Genomic DNA, 21,691 nt, shown 5'->3' on the forward strand with positions numbered 1-21,691 from the left:
CAATGTTTCTACATTGTACTAATATTTAAACAAAATACCTGCAGATACAGAAGACGTTTTACAGTTTTTGTTTGATAAACAGGTTATTTGTGTGTGTAAAGGCATGTATATATAATTGAAATTTAATTCTTCCATAAACTTATTTTGTGAAAAACTGGCTAAAGGAAGAACGTGTCTTTCCAGTTTGAGTGAAGGAAAGAAAGAAAGAAAGAAGGAAAGAAAGAAAGAAAGAAAGAAAGAAAGAAAGAAAGAAAGAAAGAAAGAAAGAAAGAAAGAAAGAAAGAAAGAAAGAAGTGTGTTTGTTCTGGTGTAGAAATATGGTATTCATTTTATTAGTTCAGAAACAAAAAACAACATTTTATGTTAAATTGTGCAACAATCTTGGAACAAAAAGTTTGGGAAGCACAAGACAAAAACATACAAAAACAATGACCTGTTGCATCAGTAAAAAAGACATTTGCAAATTGTTTACAGTATATCTCAGCCTTTTGCCATAGTCAGAGATTTATTTTTTACAATAGTTAATTCTGTAATTTGAAAGACTTCTGTGACTTCACAATGAACTGGAGCTGGAAATGATAAATGTTGCAGCATTACTAAACTAAATTAACTATATCAACTAAATTACTGATCTGCCCACATTGTCGCTATGTGACAAATAAAATGAGCTGATAACATCACCGTTTTCTCCAGAACGGCTGTACAGCCGATTCAAATTCTGTTGCATTCTTTTCCTGTTTAACACTGTGAAGCTGCTTTGAAACAATCCGCATTGTAAAAAATGCTATATTAATACATTTGACTTGTCTTGACTGTAATAGTGTGATATCCACAGTACTTACATTCATTTTCATGGAAAATTTCTGGCATTAAAGGGATCACATGGTGTTGAGACTTGTATGGCTTAATATAACATAAACAATGTCTCTTACTGAATTATGTAGTAGAAAACCCATTAAAGATCTACATTATTTAAAAAATCGATTTTATATTTGGACCATGGGCGGCGCCATTTTGTTTGCGTTCTAGGTTGATGACGTAGAGTGGTTGCACTCCTCAATCAGCTGGCGCTACCCGTAGCTATTTTTACCACAACGCAACTCGAAAATTGTTTCAGAGTTAAACAAAACCAATGAATTGCTTTGTAATTGTACTTGAAACACACTCAAACATACATGTGCACACAGACTCACCTACACAAGTCACAAACAGATCGGCGGGCGGCCACACACTCTTGAGAGACTGCGCTGTCTCAATCGAGATGTTGGGCTGCTCAGTCTCCACGACAGGGGCTGAATCTGAAATCGATCCCCTATACCCTGAAATATGGCATTATTTGAAGGGACGGCCATTTGTAGTGTTGTCCGACACCATAGTGGACATGTTCGAGTGCAGTCATTCAGTCTCACGTTGCACCGCAATAACGAGTGTACAGCCGATTTATAAACAGCTGTCCATTGGACATATATTTATGTTATATTAAGCCTTACAAGTCTCAACACCATGGGATCCCTTTAAAGGTTTGTCAGTGACAACAAATTTTCAACTCACAAAAAATACTATTGCATCCAAGTTACTTCTGCCACTAGCACTTGACGTTGATGGACCTGTACATATGATTATCTTAACACAACACAAGCTATAAAGGTGTCATTTCAGCTTTCATCCTTTCTTCCACAAGCCAGTCATGACAGGTGAATCCTCTTGATTTAAATTAGGGTCAGCCTGAGGTAATTAGGTTCTTGAAAGAGAGTGGAAGGAGTAAAGAGGAAAGTTGTCTATTTTGTTGTTAAAAGGTTTAATTCCCGTAGCATATTGCTCTTACAGCGTGCAAATCATTTTTAAATGGAAGAGTAGATATTTAGGAGACCATACGATTTTGACATGGATTTTACAGAGTTTGTCCATCATATCTGCACATTGTCCAGAGGAGTGCTGGTTGTGTCTGTCCCAAGCTCCCCGCAGCGGCCAGGAGAAAGACGCAGGGTGTTAAACAGGGATGTCCTGAATGACTTGCAGAGGAAGAAGTAGATGAGTGGATCCAGCACTGAATTAAGGGAGGAAAGCCACAGCGTGCTCTCCTTTAGCTGGAAGAAAAACAGCTTCTGCTGGCAACTGAACAACCGTCCACGTGTCTGGCTAATAGTGTATGGTACTCGGGCAAAGTGGAAGGGAACAAAGCAAACAAAGAAGACGCCTAACACCAGGAACACATTTGCTTGAATGCTGTTCTTGTTTAGCTGTCTGTGGGGGACATTCGCTCCTTGCCTTGCCTCTTGTTGAGCCCGTGTGCGGGCGTAAGACTTGTAGAGCTCTTTTGAGATGAGCGTGTAACATATTATCACGATTACAAGGTTTCCCCAAAAGATAACCTGGCACACGTGGTTGACCACCTCATGCCACTTCAGTCCCATCTCTGTCTTGAGGTCACTGCATTTAATGCGTTCCGAAGTACTGGGGCGGCTCGTCAGGATTACATTGGGCAGCACAAGGGCCAACAATGACGTCCATATGAAGGCCGAGAGGAGCTTTCTGTGGAGCAGGCGTCTAGCGCTGGTGCCCACAAAGGGCCACATGGTCTTTCTGCAGCGATCGATGCTGATCAGGCCGAAGAACAGGATGCTGATATACATTGTGAGGTAGAACAGCACAGATGACACGCGGCAGACAAAGACACGCACGCCAACAGTTGCTAGGTTCGCATCAGCGAGGATCTTAAAGGGGAAGGTGAGGGTCATGATTATATCGGCCACAACAATGTTCTTCAGATAGATGATGAAGTGAGATTTACTGGGGATTCGGAGAAACACCCATGCTGCCAGACCATTCAGCGACGAGCCCAGGATGAAGAGGATGGTGTAGAGGATAGGAAACACGGTTGTCTTCAGAGCGCCCTCACGTGAACAAGCCTCCGACTGATTCCTTTCAGTCTGGTTGGAGTAACTGTCCGTGACATCTGTCAGCACTGTTGTGAGCTCCATGGATGTGTAATTCCTATCACATAAAACACACGGGCTATAATTAGAATAGCATACTACCATAATGTATGTGACTTTAGGCAATTTTTTTAGCATATTCTTCTTGACTCATTATTAGCGGTGTGACGGTTAATATATAACCGTGGGACCGACGGTTATAGTTAAACACCGTCATTAGAACTCTATAACCGCCAAAACCGTGTTATTAAAATATTTTTACAAACATAAAAAAAAAAAGATGCAGTCCTGGCAAATTGTATCAGCTGACGAGGGAAACAGAGGCGGAGTTAGTGGTTCTTCTGAGGCTGCTACTGCTGGAGATGATTCGGGAGAGGTCTGTGCACCACCCCCTACCAAGAAGAGAACTCTTGGAGATCATCCTTAATAAACCTTAATAAACGGAGGTCTGAAATCTCTGCCCCTTTACCGATCAGAGCGCCCGCTGACACGGAGTTAACCCGCTATCTCCAAGAACAACCAATTGACTCTACGGCTAATCCACTAGCATGGTGAAGAGACAGTGAAACGCGCTATCCGCTCTTAGCAAAATTGGCACGTAAATACACCAACATGCTTCACCATGTACACGACCTGACCGGATTACTTTTGAGTGTGCGTCCTTATATGATGTACACAGCGCGCGCCACGCTCACATGCACCAAGCTATAATGTTGACAAGAGAGGGATACACTTTTTATTTCGTTAAAAGTTATGAAGATAATGTTGGCATAATGACACTGTCCCTAAACCTACACATGTAAGCAAACGATCACGACTACTTCAACTGCATCTGACATTAGAATTTATTTTTTTCTGAGATGATTATTACACTTTACAACAAATAAATAGCTTTTATAAAACCATATAAGTCCTGGTGGCCGTTGAGAGTTGCTGTGGCATCCGTAAACAAATTCCAGCTGCTGGAGAGGACGGCGTCGACATCTCATGAGGTAGACAAACTGAAAGCTGTGATGACTGCATATAGTGGCACTTCATATCTATTAAGTTGATAACCTGCTGTTTCAAACATTAAGTTAACAATTGATTTTTCCAGACTGTCAGTCCTGTCAGACTGTTAATGCATTTTTTATTTAAACTAAGTTGTCCTATAACAGACGAACCTATTACACACACACTGCCCCTAAACCTACCCATTACAAGAAACATTCTGCATTTTTACATTTTCAAAAAAACATAATTTAGTATCTTTATAAATCCATTTACCTTGTGGACACACACATATTCAGAAACATTTTGAATGCGTAACTCAAACTCTTCCCTAAACCTACCCATTTGTGTATTATAAAAAACAGGATATAACAGGCAGATACAACTGCAGGCATAATTTATTCAGAAAGTACAAATATACCAAGTGTTCCGAGGCCAAACAATTGGTTTGTGTGAAGAAAATCACCAAAAGCGAACCAGAACGTCAAATCCATCCACCAAAGATTGTAAAATGCTATTGGCTCTCGTGTGTCTCGTGACCGATCGCATCATTCTAACAAGTTGTGTGTATCATTTGAATGAGAAATATGAACGAGTGCGTGTGTTCTTTTCACAAAGGGGCGCGATCATCATTTTCACATAAAGATATCGTATGAAGACTTGGAATGCAACATGAGTTAGTACTTTTATAATGTTATATAAAAGTAAAAATACTGTTTTTTGGTCAGTTTTTGCAATAAATACATGTGACTGTACATTTATTTGCCTGTTATGTGTTTTATATATTGTTGAGAGTGGAGTTGCTCCAAAATATAAAATTAGGCTAAAAATATTCCTTCTGTGAGAACAGGTTTGCGGAATCACATGGCGTAGACATACACAGGGAAATGATGGTTCGTTTCGGCGTAGACATACACACGTAATCACACAGCGTAGACATACACGCGGATAGCTCAAAATGCGTACAGATAATGCCACTTGGTTTTAGAAAGTGGTGTGTATGTTTTTCAATCTTTTTGTCAACTTGTTTTATTTCAATTAGAACAGGTTTTTCAATTTTGTTTTGAAACATATTAATCGTAGGCCTGATTGATCTGAGGATTAAGTTAATCTCTATGAGAAATAAAGCCTGTAATACTTAAAATAGTTTGTTTGTTTGTGTGTGTGGGCATGTTTTTGTGACATATGAGGACACAAATGTGTATAATTACATGGGTATGACACAGGTATTACAGGAGAGGGTGAAATATGAGGACATTACCCATGTCCCCACTTTTCAAAAGGCTTATAAATCATACACGATGAGATTTTTTTTTAAAGAAAAATGCAGCATGTTTCCTGTGATGGGTAGGTTTAGGGGCAGTGTGTGTGTGTGTGTGTGTGTGTAAAACTAATTTATTACTGCGTAATAAAACTAATTTACAGCGTAACTTTCGCTAATTCTAGTGTAACTATAAAGTATGTAGTTTCATGTAGTTACAGGGTAAGTGTGAATCTGTGGCTGTAAATTAATGTGGTGTTTGTTCTCCTCTTGTTTCATGTAGTTACAGGATAAGTATGAATCTGCGGCTGTAAATTAAAGTGGTGTTTGTTCCCCTCTTGTTTTTTGTAGTTACAGGGTAAGTATGAATCTATGGGCTGTAAATTAAATTAGTGTTTGTTCCCCTCTTGTTTCATGTAGTTACAGGGTAAGTGTGAATCTGTGGCTGTAAATTAAAGTGGTGTTTGTTCCCCTCTTGTTTCATGTAGTTACAGGGTAAGTGTGAATCTGCGGCTGTAAATTAAAGTGGTGTTTGTTCCCCTCTTGTTTCATGTAGTTACAGGGTAAGTGTGAATCTGCTGCTGTAAACTAAAGTGGTGTTTGTACCCCTCTTGTTTCATGTAGTTACAGGGTAAGTGTGAATCTGCGGCTGTAAATTAAAGTGGTGTTTGTTCCCCTCTTGTTTTTTGTAGTTACAGGGTAAGTATGAATCTGCAGCTGTAAATTAAAGTGGTGTTTGTTCCCCTCTTGTTTTTTGTAGTTACAGGGTAAGTATGAATCTGCAGCTGTAAATTAAATTAGTGTTTGTTCTCCTCGTTTCATGTAGCTACAGGGTAAGTATGAATCTACAGCTGTAAAATTAATGTGGTGTTTGTTCCCCTCTTGTTTCATGTAGTTAGAGGGTAAGTATGGATCTTCGGCTGTAAATTAAAGTGGTTCCCTTTCAGTCGGTCACGTTTGACGTACGTCAGAACTGAACCGACGAATGGGATCTGACCTTAGATACCAATCCTACTTTGAGTGTTTAAAAACGAGCCAATGAAATTTGGCATGCGATCCACGCATTCCACGCTCCGCCCCGCAGCGCGGGTATAAAACAGGAAGTGGAATGGTAGGTCAGCGCTTTCTACTTCAGAGCCGAACAATATGGCGTTATTTCCCTGTCAAATGTCGAGAGCGCATTATTGTAGCGCGAAAGTACATTAATATAGTGCGCGAGTGCGAATCTCTCTGCTCGCGCGCGGAATATAATGAGCGAGCGCAAATCTGGCCGTTTATACACACACACACTCTGAAAGCTCACACAGGATTGCACCATATTACTGTGTGGAGCCGCGGTCATCTCCCTGAGTGCTTCAGCACACTAAAAGAGCAGTTTCCATTCACAAAAGAGCAACGCGGTTTGACCCTGCGTCTTTTTCAAGATGTCATTCAAACCGTGTGTTTCTGGGTGCGGTCAATTTCTGTCTCCGCTTGACGGGAAATTTCGTTGTCTCATGTGTTTGGGCGCTCAGCACGCTGAGGCTGCATTAGTGGATGAGTCATGTTCCCATTGCGGGAATATGACCATCGCAGTGCTACGGTCCAGACTCCAGTACCTCAGAAGAGGTGGAGCACCATCGCGCATCCTCCGATCTAGCGGTCCTCCAGCTGCGAAGCAGAGGGCTGCTACTTTGGTTGATGACCTTAGTGGGGACCTGAGGGTGACGGTCAGGGTAAACCCGACGGGTCAGACGGCTCCTCGGGCCCCTCCCCCCCCTCCACTGCGCCAGTGGAGCTTCCTTTAGGGCGCGCTGACCTCCCGCGCGGAGTGCCAGTCGTCACTTTCAGGGCTCCGGCGGACGATGAGATGTCGGTCGCTGCATCGGGGGATGAGCTAATGGGCTCCTAGGATGAAGATTCGGCTGCGTTTCCCCCTTCGGGTGTGACAGCGTTGCCCGAGTCCGAACCGAAGCTTACGGCTATGCTTGCCCGGGCCGCCGCAAGTGTCGGGCTTGAGTGGAACCTTCCACCACCCGCGCTGGTTCTCAGCGCCCCGCCCCGGTTCCATTCTTCCCGGAAGTGCATCAGGAGCTCACAAAGTCGTGGGCGCCGCCTTACAGCGCTCGCCTGCGATCGACTGACTCCTCCGTCCTCACTACCCTCGATGGTGGTGCGGCAAAGGGCTACGAGGGAATCCTTCCAGTCCTAAGACCACTGCGGACTGGAGGCACGCCCCGCGTCTCCCCTCCCGGGCGTGTAAGTTTTCGTCCGGCTTGATCTCGTCTCCCCCACACGCTGCCTCTCCTTGGAATACTCAGTCAACACTCCGGGCCTCCCGATTCGGGGCTGAGTGCTCCACCTCCCTGCCTTCGGGCAGTGGACAGCAGAGTGTGCTTCGAGGATGCCTCCAGACCTTCTCACCCACTCTCTGTCCAAACCAGGAGTGTTTGGGCAACACTTCGGGCGCCTCTACGAGGCTATTGTAGCGACATATACTTTGAGGGTGGAGGGAGACAGCCTTCGCTCCAACCCATCTTGCACAAAGGAAAGCACGACACTAATCGAACACCTTCGGGGGTCTTCCCGGCGGGAAGTCAACTCAACAAACAGGTTCCACTTCAGAGCATAGCTAGCCCCGTGTCTTTAGACAGAGCCCGCTCTGTTGTCTCTGGGCGTGTTCTTTCCCCCCTACAATTAGGTTGGAACCACCCCAGAGACTGCCATATGTTGCACTACCCTGTAGGCTAGTCCTTATGTGTACTCTACCACCATGCACTCAAGGGGCCGTGGTCCGCAGCGTTCCATCTCCCGAGACAGGCACGCTTTCCCAGCGTTATCCAATAGTCATACTTAGTGGGTCTTGCGGAAACAGCAGTGACTGTCCTCCCTGCTTGGAGCCCTGACTTCCGTACCATACTAGACGGTACAGTGTGCTCAAGCAGGACGCTGGAAGGGCCAGCATCCTGCCGTTTTCAATAGGGATCCCATTCGTCGGTTCAGTTCTGACGTACGTCGAACGTGACCGACTGAAAGGGAACGTCTCGGTTACGTATGTAACCCTCGTTCCCTGAAGGAGGGAACGGAGACGTACGTCCCGTCGCCAGGTTCTGTGCTTCCGCTGGGAGTCCGGTCACTAGTCGGCTCCTCAGCAGGAAAAGCGCTGATCTACCATTCTACTTCCTGTTTTATACCCGCGCTGCGGGGCGGAGCGTGGAATGCGTGGATCGCATGCCAAATTTCATTGGCTCGTTTTTAAACACTCGATGTAGGATTGGTCTCTAAAGTCAGATCCCATTCGTCGGTTCAGTTCTGACGTACGTCTCCGTTCCCTCCTTCAGGGAACAAGGGTTACATACGTAACCGAGACGTTTTTGTTACCCTGTTGTTTCACGTAGATACAAGGTAAGTGTGAATCTGTGGCTGTAAATTAAAGTGGTGTTTGTTCCCCTCTTGTTTCATGTAGTTACAAGGTAAGTATGAATCTACGGCTGCAAATTAAAGTGGTGTTTGTTACCCTCTTGTTAAATGTAGTTACAGGGTAAGTATGAATCTTCGGCTGTAAATTAAAATGTTTTTGTCACCCTGTTGTTTCACGTAGTTACAAGGTAAGTGTGAATCTGTGGCTGTAAATTGAAGTGGTGTTTGTTCCCCTCTTGTTTCATGTAGTTACAGGGTAAGTGTGAATCAGCAGACTATAAATTAAAGTGGTGTTTGTTCCCCTCTTGTTTAGTTTAGTTACAGGGTAAGTGTGAATCTGCTGCTGTAAACTAAAGTGGTGTTTGTTATCCTCTTGTTTCTTGTAGTTACAGGGAAAGCGTGAATCTGTGGCTGTAAATTAAAGTGGTGTTTGTTCCCCTCTTGTATTCCCATCCGACATCTGTGTGACCAGAGTTTTTCGGCACGCTCACGTCACGCTTCAAGTTACGTCAAGCGTGAATTCAATCCTCTCATACGCGCACAGATGACTATTGGTCGGAAGCAATAGTCTACACTAAAAAATGTAAAATGTTGGTATTTTTCTTACAAACACTTATTGTTTCACTTCAGAAGACATTGATTCATCCATTGGGGTCTAATTAATTTTTGTAGTTATTGCTGTATGTGCTGTTTGATGCATCAGCTTTAAGGAACCCAAATGAGTTTTCATTAGCAGAGATTATTTATTTTTCTGAGGAAAATAGAGGAAAGAACATCTGAGGAAAGAAAGTCGTTTACATCTTGGTTGGCATGAGGGTAAAAGACGAGAAAAATTGTGACGATAGTTCTGTGTGTACTGTATTTTCGTTTAATGCATAATACAGAATAGCTAGATACATGGACAATGTTACCTCTACTTTATTTTCTCACTGAGCAAAACTTTTCTCTATTGGGCGGACATTTAGGTCACCTGAGCAACAACATTCTTTATACCCAACCAGGGGTGCGTTTTCCAAAAGCATCGTTAGCCAACTATGGTCGCAAGTTCAGTCGTTACCAACGTAGTTCAGCGATTCAGTGTTTCCCGAAACCATAGTTCTAACGAACATTCGCAAGCTGCATCGCAAACTTGTGTCGTTGGAACGACAGCTCTATGTAACGTCATTTCAAAAGCGTAATTCGAGTCGAAGAAAACAGAAAATAAAACCAAATTATTGTAGGTGGCAGTATGTGCTCATGTCTCCAGACAGCCATTAGATCGAAGAAGAAGAAGCAGAATGACGGCTCATACCAACGTAGTTTGAACTATGGACCTCCAACACAGATACCATGGTTTCGGGAAACAGTCGTGACTAGGTCGTTCGTTTTCACAAAGATGCATCGTACTATGGTGGTTAATCTGCAAGCTATGTCATTGTACGGGAAACGCACCCCTGTACAGCATTCGTAAACACACGCATAAAAAGTAGTTTCATCATGCAGTTACTGTATAACTTTAAACTTTAATGTGCAATTTCTAATTTATTTAACCCTTGATGTGACTTAGTGATATATTAAATAAATATATATATTAAAAAGTCGACTAGTCGCTAGGCTATAGAGGGCGCAACAGGATAAGCAATTTCCTGACACACAGGCTCTGTTTTTAACAGTTAAAAATGACAAATAAATGGATAATCCAAGAGCTCTCCACAAGACATGTTTGATTATAACATCTGGATGCTCAAAATTGATCGGGAGAATGCACGCTTATTGTACACATAAGTTAATCATCGCATTAAACTAATGCATGCTGCATTGCAACGCACACACATAGGCGATCGCACATCACGCGGAGATCGCGCGCCTCGCACAAAACCATTCAATAGCGCAGAAATGTATTGTCAACGCTGTTCTGTGATCTATCAATAAAATAGCTTAGAAACTGAAAAGTTCTAGCATATATTTCTTGATAACTAAAACTCACAGCTTCACTTGTAGTAGAGAGATCCTGGCAGGTAGAATTAATTCACACGCAATCACTCACTAATGCATTCATATCTTTATCGTGCTACTTTATCTATATCTTATTCAGAACAAGCAGAAATCTGTGAGAAATATAATGACCATAAGACAACAGCTTTTGTATCAGCTGCTGTGTCATGTGCCATAGCTGTCTCCTGTGCACAAGAAGACCCGTGTTCAAGGTTCAGCTCAGCTCAAGGTTGTTTTTTTTGTTTTTTTTTTGTCTCAGGTCAAGGTTCAGGCTTATTTGTTTATCAATGACGTCATGAGCGACTAGTCGACGTCGACTCGACTTTTATCACATAAATGTCGACTTTAAAAAAATTGAAAGTCGTTCATTCCCTAATATATATATATATATATATATATATATATATATATTAGGGGTGTAACGATACGCGTATTCGTATCGAACCGTTCGGTACGAGGCTTTCGGTTCGGTACGCATCATGTACCGAACGGTTCTTGGACTGATTAATTAGATTTGGAAAATATAAAAGTGTGTGAAATACAATAATATGCGTTCAACAAGGTAGCCCAATAACCAAAACGACATAACAGCCAATGCCCCTGACACCGCCGAAGTGAAAGAAAAAAAAAACCACCAAATATGTTTTAGGCTGCCCAGTCGGTGCTCTTACTCAGTAGGCTACGCGCTGAATGCTCGTGGCAAAATGGCTATTGCGTTTAACAAACCAGAAATAGAAGATCCTCCAATAACCAACAGGCATGGTGTTTGGGTGAACTTTGGATTCTTTGTAAGCTATGATGGTGTTGGCAAGAGTGATGGATTAAAAAACAACGGTATCTCGCATTTGCTGATGGTACAGCAGCGGGAATAATTCATGTCATGTCAATCAACTCATTTACGCCGACAACAAGACGATAAAAAGGAGAAACAGCCACAAACTATCCCACAAACTATCCTCGAAGCATTTAGACAGACATTTCCAACTTATTCAAATGGCAAAAGACATCACCGCGGCGAGTGGTCCATTTAGAGCCGCGGATATGAGACCTAACGCCCGTTTCACACACACTCCGTCTGCAGTGCGTGTGCGGTGCGTTTTTTTCCCGTACCCATGTTGGATTACAGTTTTCACACTGCACGCGGGTGCTGTCCGTCAGTCTGTTCCAGGAGCGTTGCGTCTGCAGCAGTGCACGGATCGTTTTCGTACCGAGTCTATTTTTTGCTGCGCTGCGTTGCTGCATTAAAGCGACAGAACATTGTTCGCATTAAAATAAACATGTACTGACGCGAAAATCTAGTAATTTCACCACAGATGCATATCATTTAAAATATACTCTTGTTTCAAAGTCAACACATGGCTTTTTTCTCTCAAGTAAAGCAACAAAACGACACCTTACCTGGCATTTAGGTAAAAAAAAAAAAAAAAGTGCCATAATGGAGAGCACTCATACTTTCTTGGAGGTGAAAAGCAAAGTTCTTTTTGACCTGCAGGATTTCTTTTAAAAGGGTGTAAAAACAAAAGAAAAGACGAGAGTCGGCTGTTTTTGAATAGACTATTGTAAGTTTCTAATTTAAAATGTTTGTGATTTAAGGCTATAAACTATGTTTAAATGTTTTGCCACTTGTGTGAGCTAAATCTAAAGTATATAAATATGAATAAATGAATTTAATAAAATGTTGTTTAAATGTAGTAGGCTACGTAACCTGACTTCTATTAAAGAGTAAACAAAGATAATTGGAATTCTGACGAGGCATGTTCAGTAAAAACTTTTGGATTTTAAATAAAAAATAATGAATAAATGCTGTGTTTGTGGTGTGCAACAGCGGATCAGTTGCGGACTGCAAACGCATCATATGTGGAAGCACTACAGGGTGTGGGGCTCCTGCAGCGCACCGCTAATGTAAAGAGCTAATGTCTTATTCCTGTAACTACACAGAAGATGGGTAAAGTATAGCTCCATCATTGTTCAATGTAAAAAAAAAAAAAAAAAAAAATCATACTTTGTTAGTTTTAATAAAATAATAATAAAAAAAGGTAATTTATCTGCCAATTTTTTCTTTTTGCTGTACATACCGAACCGTACCGAACCGAACCGTGACACCAGTGTATCGTATCGAACCGAACCGTGAATTTTGTGAACCGTTACACCCCTAATATATATATATATATATATATATATATATGGTCCTGGGGCCTGTGGCCATGGTAGTTTAACAAACTCAGGGTTACAGGATTAGTCTTGAGTTGAGAAAACCAAACCAATCTATTCAGGCTTTGTAGGTTCCATGATGCTGATCATCAGCTTTCTCTGTCAAATCAGGCTTTGATCCTGAGATCAGGAGTTTAGCTGTGACATCAGCAGTGAACAGCCAATCACACGCTGTAGATCAGCGAAACAGATTAATTTCTCTCTTCTGCAGATTTTTACATGATTGATAAATATTAAGAATTTAAAAAATGTACACAGCAAGAAGAAAAGAGCTGTCTATGAAAGAGGAAAACTTAACGAAACAATATTATATGTCAATGGAGGTAACTTCAGTAAGCTTCTTTTTTAAATAGTTGTATTTATTGATTTTAAACTTATTTGTATGACTTTATGTAGGCTATAATTATTTTTAACAAAGTGCCTATTAATTTTTGTTTAACTAAAATGATAAATGTGTAATTGATTAAGGGTATAATAATTACATAAATTATATCTAAATCATTAAAAAATATTATTTTTTATAAATAAGCATTGTTAAAAGCCAGACCCTTTAGTCTTTAAAAACCGTTTGCTATGTGGTGACCTTTAATTTGAAGTAGAAACAGGGGGAGTGACTTAGCTGCATCAGAGGTGTGTCACTTTACTCACAGCTGATTGGCCCAATTTCAGTTTGAGCTCTCTAATCCAGAGAATAACCTGGAGCAGGTTAGCCATGGAGCTTAAGTTACATCAAGTTACTCTGGCGATGAACACAGCTAAAAGTCAAACCACTTTAATGTATCTAAAACCCAGGATTGGCACAAACTAAGCTTAAATTTATCTTGCTAACCTGCTAAACCGGCTTCATGGTATAGGCCCCTGGCCAAAGTGGAGTTTGGAGTCTGACTGTTTGAGGTTGTGCACAGGTGTCCTTTACACTGAACGAGTTCAAACTGGTGCCATTAATACAGGTAACGAGTGGAGAACAGAGGAGCATCTTAAAGAAGAAATTACAGGTCTGTGAGAGCCAGAAATCTTGTTTTTTTTTTAGGTGATCAAATACTTATTTTTCACCATAATTTGCTAATAAATTATTTAAAAATCAGACAATGTGATTTTCTGGATTTTTTTTCTTAATCTGTTGAAGTGTACCTATGATGAAAATTTACAGGCTTTGTTCATCTTTTTAAGTGGGAGAACTTGCACAATTGGTGGCTGACTAAATACTTTTTTTGCCTCACTGTGTGTGTGTATATATATATTTATACCATGGTCTGTTTAAATACTCGATTCTGATTGGCTGGAAGGTGTGCAGTAAAACCGTTTAATGCACAGGTAGTTCCAGTCAGTTGATTACAGTTCGATATTAATCCGCCACTATAAACACTGGTAACCATAGTAACAAAGTTACACTTGCAAACAGAGAGACAGTGGCAGACTGTAGTATCAACCACAGAAAGGCACAGATATGTCTATACGTATAACGTTCCATATCTATGGCAACATTAAGTGACATAAGACATGAGGTGACACACAGAAGCCAATGGCACGTCACTATTCGCAGATAATGTACATATCTATGATGCGCGTAGTGGCACATGCGGTCTTCATTGTCATGTCACTGACATTATCGCGACTGACATGTCTATGTCTATGTCTATGTCGGTTGTGACGCCTACACTGACAGACTCGAGCACCTATACTGACGTGTCACAAAATCCTAAACAAATAGCCTTATTTTGTTGTATTTTAGATGTCAATAAAACGCATTAAAGTCAGAAATATATTTTTTAATCATGTTATTTGTGTCACGTCTGTATTTGATTGGCATGTACCACTGAATGTTTTGTAATAGCCTACGTCACCCATTCTAGGAAAAACACGAAATAAATCGGGTCACTACGACTACAAATAAGGCTTTAACAGTCGCGTCCGTTACTGTAAAACTTTATTTTTGCGTGACATACTGACATTAGCCCTACGACATACTGACATTGCAACCTCAACAAGCAAAGCGAAACATAATTTCACCTCCAAGCCTAATAAACCTGAAAAACTCTGTCTAATTTCACGAAAACAATCATCAAAAACGCAATTTCCAACTGTTTTATTTTTTTAATGTTTTATTAGCCTATTACTTAATTTAATGCTTTAAATGTAGGCTCATGTGTCTTTAGTAGACTATGTGGTTAAAGACGGGGGTTTATTTCACACTAGACTACATAATGATGATTAGTTCAAATAAAGATTGCCTTGTCACTGCAGTGTTGCCTGTCATTCATAAATAATTTGAATAAATCCATTAAATAATCATTAAGTTATGTTCGCTATGCTTATAAGCAACGAGGGGATCTTCAGACTGACAAGAAGAGATCATGAACGCATCACTCTCTGATCTTTCTCTTTCAGTTCTCTGTCTCTCTCTAATAATTAGGGCTGGGAATCGATTCCAAAAAGAATCGATTCCTCGATTCCAACGTTTGGAATCGATTCCATCGCGGGGAATCGACTCCTCTTTATTCACTTGTCTCTCACTTACTAATAATGATTGGAAGTCTATTTAATTTTTACAAAAGTTTCTTTTGAACAGTTAGTTTCAAATAACGAGTTAAAAATAAAGCAATTCAGCTGGGGGTTTTTTGCGTCGTTGCGTGATGACGTCACTAGAACGTAATTCTAACTAGGCCTAATTATTTTTATGGTATGAAACGTTCAAATCAAGCCATATGTGAATGCATATCGCTGATTATTACTAAAGGCTACCTTTCATTCACTTAGTTTAATAGAGTTTATTGCCAATGTTTCCTTCTGTGATCCTGCACCGTGGACAAGTTTGCCCACAAAAACTCCATAATTTTAAATCATGAAATGGTTCTGTTGTCCACAACGGTAGGTTTTGAGCGCTGCTTACAGCTGCAGATGTGAGGGTCTTATTTTAATTTTCTTTTTTCTTTTATTTCCTTTAATCCATTAATAACTGTAAGAAAATGCGCCAACTAGAGTGCAGCTTATGACCGAGTCTAATGTTGCTAGAGTAAGGAACGCAACTTGCTCGCTCATCTGATTGACAAATAAACTGCGCACTCTTATATTATTGTTTTTGTTAATATTGTGGTTATTTTGCCTCGTACATTCTGTGCAAAAGCACTTATTTGAACGTAGTCATTTAACTTAACTGTGCACGTGCATTTTAGACATGTCATGTAGTTTAATACATGCAATAAATGCACATCCATGAATAATGTGCTATCCTTTTTAGAAAACAACCGTCATTTTAACCCGTCTCTTAAAAACATCAGTTACAGCTTTAACTTGTTTTTAACTTAGCAAATAACCATGGTATAAGTGGGATAATCCACGGCTAGCCATGCATTAAATTATTTTAATGCACGACCTAGAGGCAACCACCCTCCGCTTCGCGGTTCTTCGCCTCTACGCCTTGCATTAAAATCCTTTAATGCATGGCTAGCCGTGAATTATCCCTTCTATATATATATATATATATATATATATATATATATATATATATATATTTTTTTTTTTTTTTTTTTTTTTTTACTTTTTAATGGCAAGAATTCCTAAACAATCCCCTTGTGAGATAAATTCTTTATTTGGCTTACAATATAATATAATTATAACAGCCTTTAAAATAATATAAAAACTAATTGAAGTATTTAAACTGATATAGGCTATTCTATATATTTTCTCTATATAGTTTAAATCCTTAAAATAAAAAAATAAAAAACTTTAGTAATTAAATAGATCTAATAGCTAAATATGTTCAGAGGAACATATGAACTCTTATAGTTATCTAAACATCTCTGAAGCCCAAACCACACACACACACATCTATTTAAACTGACGTGTTACTGAGGTGTTTTGAGTTTGAATGCTACACTTGTGGTACGTTATGTGGGCGTGTAACTGTAAATGTCGCTTTATTTCACATCTTTGCATTTCACGTTGCCTCTCATATTGAGCTATTTGGACTGCAAACATGACTTGCTGCCGCTCATATGCGGCATAATTCTCTCTATGAAACCTGCAAACCGCTTCCGCCGGTTCTAACATTACAGCGATACTAACTCTATAGCGTTGAACAGAGCACTGCAATTATTTTTCATTTAAAGTACAATCAAATGGATTTCTCCCCTCATTTCGCGTCTGCATCTGTCGTCTGCACGTGGCATCACAAGTGTGCAGTTGTGCACATGCGCAGCTTAGAGTGAACATTGGACATGGGATTCCTTCTTAAGATTCATCTGTGGCAAGAGCCAAAAAGAAGAGGAACAAGAGGAGGATGAAGCCAAGCAAGATAAATTAATACGTGTTGTAAATCCTTTTTAAAAGTTGTTTTTCAAATAAAGGTTTCAGAGTGATACATGAAACAAAAGGGGAACAAGAACAACTTTACTTTACAGCCGGAGATTCACACTTACCCTGTAACTACATGAAACAAGAGGGGTACAAACACCACTTTAATTTACAGCCGGAGATTCACACTTACCCTGTAACTACATGAAACAAGAGGAGAACAAACACCACTTTAATTTACAGCCACAGATTCACACTTACCCTGTAACTACATGAAACAAGAGGGGTACAAACACCACTTTAATTTACAGCCGGAGATTCACACTTACCCTGTAACTACATGAAACAAGAGGAGAACAAACACCACTTTAATTTACAGCCACAGATTCACACTTACCCTGTAACTACATGAAACAAGAGGAGAACAAACACCACTTTAATTTACAGCCGGAGATTCACACTTACCCTGTAACTACATGAAACAAGAGGAGAACAAACACCACTTTAATTTACAGCAGCAGATTCACACTTACCCTGTAACTACATGAAACAAGAGGGGTACAAACACCACTTTAATTTACAGCCGGAGATTCACACTTACCCTGTAACTACATGAAACAAGAGGGGAACAAACACCACTTTAATTTACAGCCGCAGATTCACACTTACCCTGTAACTACATGAAACAAGAGGGGAACAAACACCACTTTAATTTACAGCCGCAGATTCACACTTACCCTGTAACTACATGAAACAAGAGGAGAACAAACACCACTTTAATTTACAGCCACAGATTCACACTTACCCTGTAACTACATGAAACAAGAGGAGAACAAACACCACTTTAATTTACAGCCACAGATTCACACTTACCCTGTAACTACATGAATAATTACCCCTTAATTAAAAAATACTTACAGTATAAATGGCTTGTTAATTTTCCTGATTGTTAGCTACCCCTTTGTTCCCCAAATATTACATATTGGGAACATATGTTTTGTAGGCTTGATATTTTTTACTGGGAACACCAGTAACATGAACTACCATTTTTTGAAAAATTATATTTTGATATAAGTCAATTTTTGTTACATAAATGTTTCTACATTGTACTTATATATTTTTTAAATACCTGCACATAATTACAACTGTAAAACATTTCTGTAACTATAATTACACTGTTGACCTTCCCTTACACCTTAAACCACCCATACCACCAAACCGGTCCTAACCACATTTACCTGTTTCTACCTCGATAGCAGCACAGTCTTGCAATACAACATGAACACAATAAATACAATGCACCAATAATTTTTTAATAGTTGTTTTATAGTAATTTTGTAGTTATTATTATTTTTATTTTTTTTGCCAGGACAAACAATTTTTTTTAAATGTAACTTTCAATATTAACATTTAAAGTAACCAATAATGATTTTCTTTTATTAACACATTTAGAGCAGTGGAGAGTACGATATATATTAATAAATGTATTTATTCTAAGTAAACATAGCAATACTCAATTACACACTGTAAAACATTGTGATGGTCCATGGTTTGTTATTATTATTATTATTATTTGCCTGATTTGTAAATCGCTTAGGTGTATTATGCAAAATGTAACACTTACCTCAACATGACTCCAATGTGATGTGTTTTCATTGAGATCAGTCTAGAGTCACTTCATTTTTTTAGCAAACAAGCTTTATTATGGACTTTTCTGAAAGGAAATGAATCTTACTCTCTCCCTTCTGCTTTTTGCTTCCTGCCATGCCATGCAGACACAAGAGGAAGTTTAAAACCGTCTAAAATCAAGTCAACTCTGTGTTAGTTAAACACTGTTTGTGCTGACCACAACAAACAAAAAATGATCATGAGATGGTGAAACAGTTTAAGGCCTAGTCCACACGTACACGGGTATTTTTATTACCGGAGTTTTTCCTCCTCCGTTTTAAAAAACAATCGCGTCCACACAAGCACGGTTTTAAAAAAAAATTTGTCCACATGAGAACACAAAACTATGCTATGATTGGCTGCCTGATTTCCATGTGGGTCCCATTCACTGCACCGATGCACATTGCACTGACTGAGGGATGCCATGGGCTCAAGTGAAACACTTCCTACAAGTTCCTTTGCTTTGGACTCAGTGACAGGTAACCGTATACACAGGTGCAGGGCCGAAGTGGACTGTAATAGCTTTACACACTTGCTTTACTATTTTGTATTATTGCATTCTGGCGCCTTTGTTCTGCAATACAATGAAATAACTGAACATGTATCTATATACGTGTGATAAGCGCTGTTAGTGGAGTCCACCGCATAGAATCGACTCACGTAAATCAAAAGGAGATGTGGAAAATCTGATATCAAACAAAGGAAAGAACGGCGCGCACTTCAATTTAAAAAGCCGAAATCTCCGGTTTCACCATCCACACGACAACGCTGTAACCGGAGTTTCTAAAAATCTTCACCCTGGCCGGAGTTTTCAAAAAAGTCCGGTTTTAGTAACCGGATACAGCGTTTGCGTGTGGACGAACAGCCAAACCGCGTAGAAAAAGCTGCGGTTTTGAAAATACCCGTGTTCGTGTGGACAGGGCCTAAGATTGAATTCAATATATTGAATTTAATGTATTTAAATAGTGTCAGTGTTCATTTTCAAAACTGTATTGCTTTTCTCAATTCATTTTATTTCAAAGTAAGGGATAGTTCCCTCTCAAGCCATCCTATGTGTATATGACTTTCTTCTTTCAGATGAATACAAATGGAGTTATATTAAAAAATGTCTTGTAAAGAAAGTGTAATGTTTCTCGCAGTTCAAAACACTTACGCTACGTCCGACGCCATCATCATGCCAGTTTCGAAGGCGGTCAGCCGGAAGCTAGATATTTTAATTTATAATGTGTTAAATATGGATAGTTTTCTCACAAAACCCCATGGTTTTGTAAGTTATGGTGTAAGTTTATAATGGATGGATATAAATGTTGGGCTGCCATTCACTGCCATTATAAAGCTGGAAAGAGCCAGGACATTTTTTTATATATAACTCGTCTGAAAGAAGAATGTCATTTACACCTAGGATGGCTTGAGGTGAGTAAATCATGGGCTAATTAAAATTTTTGGGTGAACTAACCCTATAATGCCTTAAAACACCCAGTGAGGAACTTATCCTCCTCTGGCATTACAATGAATGTACTGAAGGATATTTTCATTTAGCTCAAGGATATGTTCATTATTTTCATGTAGTCGCATATTATTATATGAAGTATTAGTCATGTGGCATATTATGATTCACAGTATAAAGTACAGTCCCTGACAAAAGTCTTGTCGCTTGTGTACAAATTGACCTAAAGTGTCGCTGAAATATATTTCTAATCAAGATTTTTTTTTACAAGAAATGGCTCATTTTAATCCCACCAGCTTTTGTGATAATGTTTCAGTGAAAAACTAAACTTTCAAAAAGTATTCTAATATTCACAGCTTGGTAAAGCCCATTGAGTCAATTTTTGCAAAGACATAAGTGTTGTCACCTTGCCATATGAGCTTCACCTTTGACTAATAATGAATTAATTAGGTCTCAAGTGTGTATAAAAAGAACCCCAGTACACTAGACCTTCACATCAACTGCAACTAGACCTCTGCAAACATGCCTAAGATTCACCCTGAGACTAAAGTTTTGATTATCATGAGGCTGAAGACCAGATCCACTGCTGATGTGGCAGACACCTTCAATGTGTCTCAGCCTCAAGTACAGAGGATAAAAAAAAGATTTGAAGAGACTGGAGACGTTTTTGACAAGCCCAGGTCAGGCAGACCCCGCAAGACAACTGCTCGAGAGGACCGTTTGTTGGCTCGAAAATCCAAGGCCAGCCCATTTTCCACTGCAGCAGAGCTCCACGAGACCTGGTCACCTGAAGTCCCTGTGTCAACCAGAACAGTTTGTCGGATTCTGTCTCGAAATGGCCTCCATGGTCGAATCAGTGCCCAGAAGCCAGCACTAAACAAAAAACAATTGAAAAACCGTGTGGCATTTGCCAAGGCCCACAGCCTGCTAAAAGGATGGACGCTGGAAAAGTGGCAGAAGGTGGATTTTTCAGATGAATCTTCTGTTGAATTACACCACAGTCGCCGCAAATATTGCAGGAGACCTACTGGAGCCAGAATGGATCCGAGATTCACCCAGAAAACAGTGAAATTTGGTGGCGGAAAAATCATGGTCTGGGGTTACATCTAGTATGAGAGTGTGCGAGAGATCTGCAGGGTGGAAGGCAACATCAATAGTCTAAAATACCAAGAAATCTTAGCTACCTCTTATATTCCCAACCATAAAAGAGGCCAAATTCTGCAGCAGGACGGTGCTCCATCGCATACTTCCATCTCCACATCAAAGTTCCTCAAGGCGAAGAAGATCAAGATGCTTCAGGATTGGCCAGCCCAGTCACCAGACATGAACATCATTGAGCATATGTGGGGTAGGATGAAAGAGGACGCATGGAAGACGAAACCAAAGAATATTGATGAACTCTGGGAGGCATGCAAGACTGCTTTCTTAGCTATTCCTGATGACTTCATCAATAAATTGTATGAATCCTTGCCAAATCGCATGGATGCAGTCCTTCAAGCTCATGGAAGTCAT

General features: G+C 40.0%; 1 protein-coding gene across 1 annotated transcript; it reads right to left on the reverse strand.

The window, feature by feature from the left end:
* Positions 1 to 232: 232 nt before the first annotated feature.
* p2ry12 (purinergic receptor P2Y12) lies at positions 233 to 18,805 on the reverse strand. The gene is made up of 2 exons (XM_067451529.1): positions 18,689 to 18,805; positions 233 to 2,994 (listed from the first exon to the last, which is right to left on the reverse strand). The coding sequence occupies exons 1-2, from the start codon at positions 18,718 to 18,720 to the stop codon at positions 1,908 to 1,910; spliced, it is 1,119 nt and encodes a 372-aa protein (XP_067307630.1). The 5' UTR covers positions 18,721 to 18,805; the 3' UTR covers positions 233 to 1,907.
* Positions 18,806 to 21,691: the final 2,886 nt, after the last annotated feature.

Source organism: Pseudorasbora parva, chromosome 8 (genome assembly GCF_024679245.1).
Source record: "Pseudorasbora parva isolate DD20220531a chromosome 8, ASM2467924v1, whole genome shotgun sequence".
In the NCBI taxonomy this organism is placed as follows: Eukaryota; Metazoa; Chordata; class Actinopteri; order Cypriniformes; family Gobionidae; genus Pseudorasbora; species Pseudorasbora parva.

Bases quoted from the DNA above. Each gene is read 5' to 3' on its own strand.
- p2ry12 (XM_067451529.1), bottom strand. From the start codon at position 18,720: ATGAAAACACATCACATTGGAGTCATGTTGAG. The intron at 2,995-18,688 runs GTAAGTGTTACA...TTTATGTGATAG, and splicing joins CACATTGGAGTCATGTTGAG to GAATTACACATCCATGGAGC.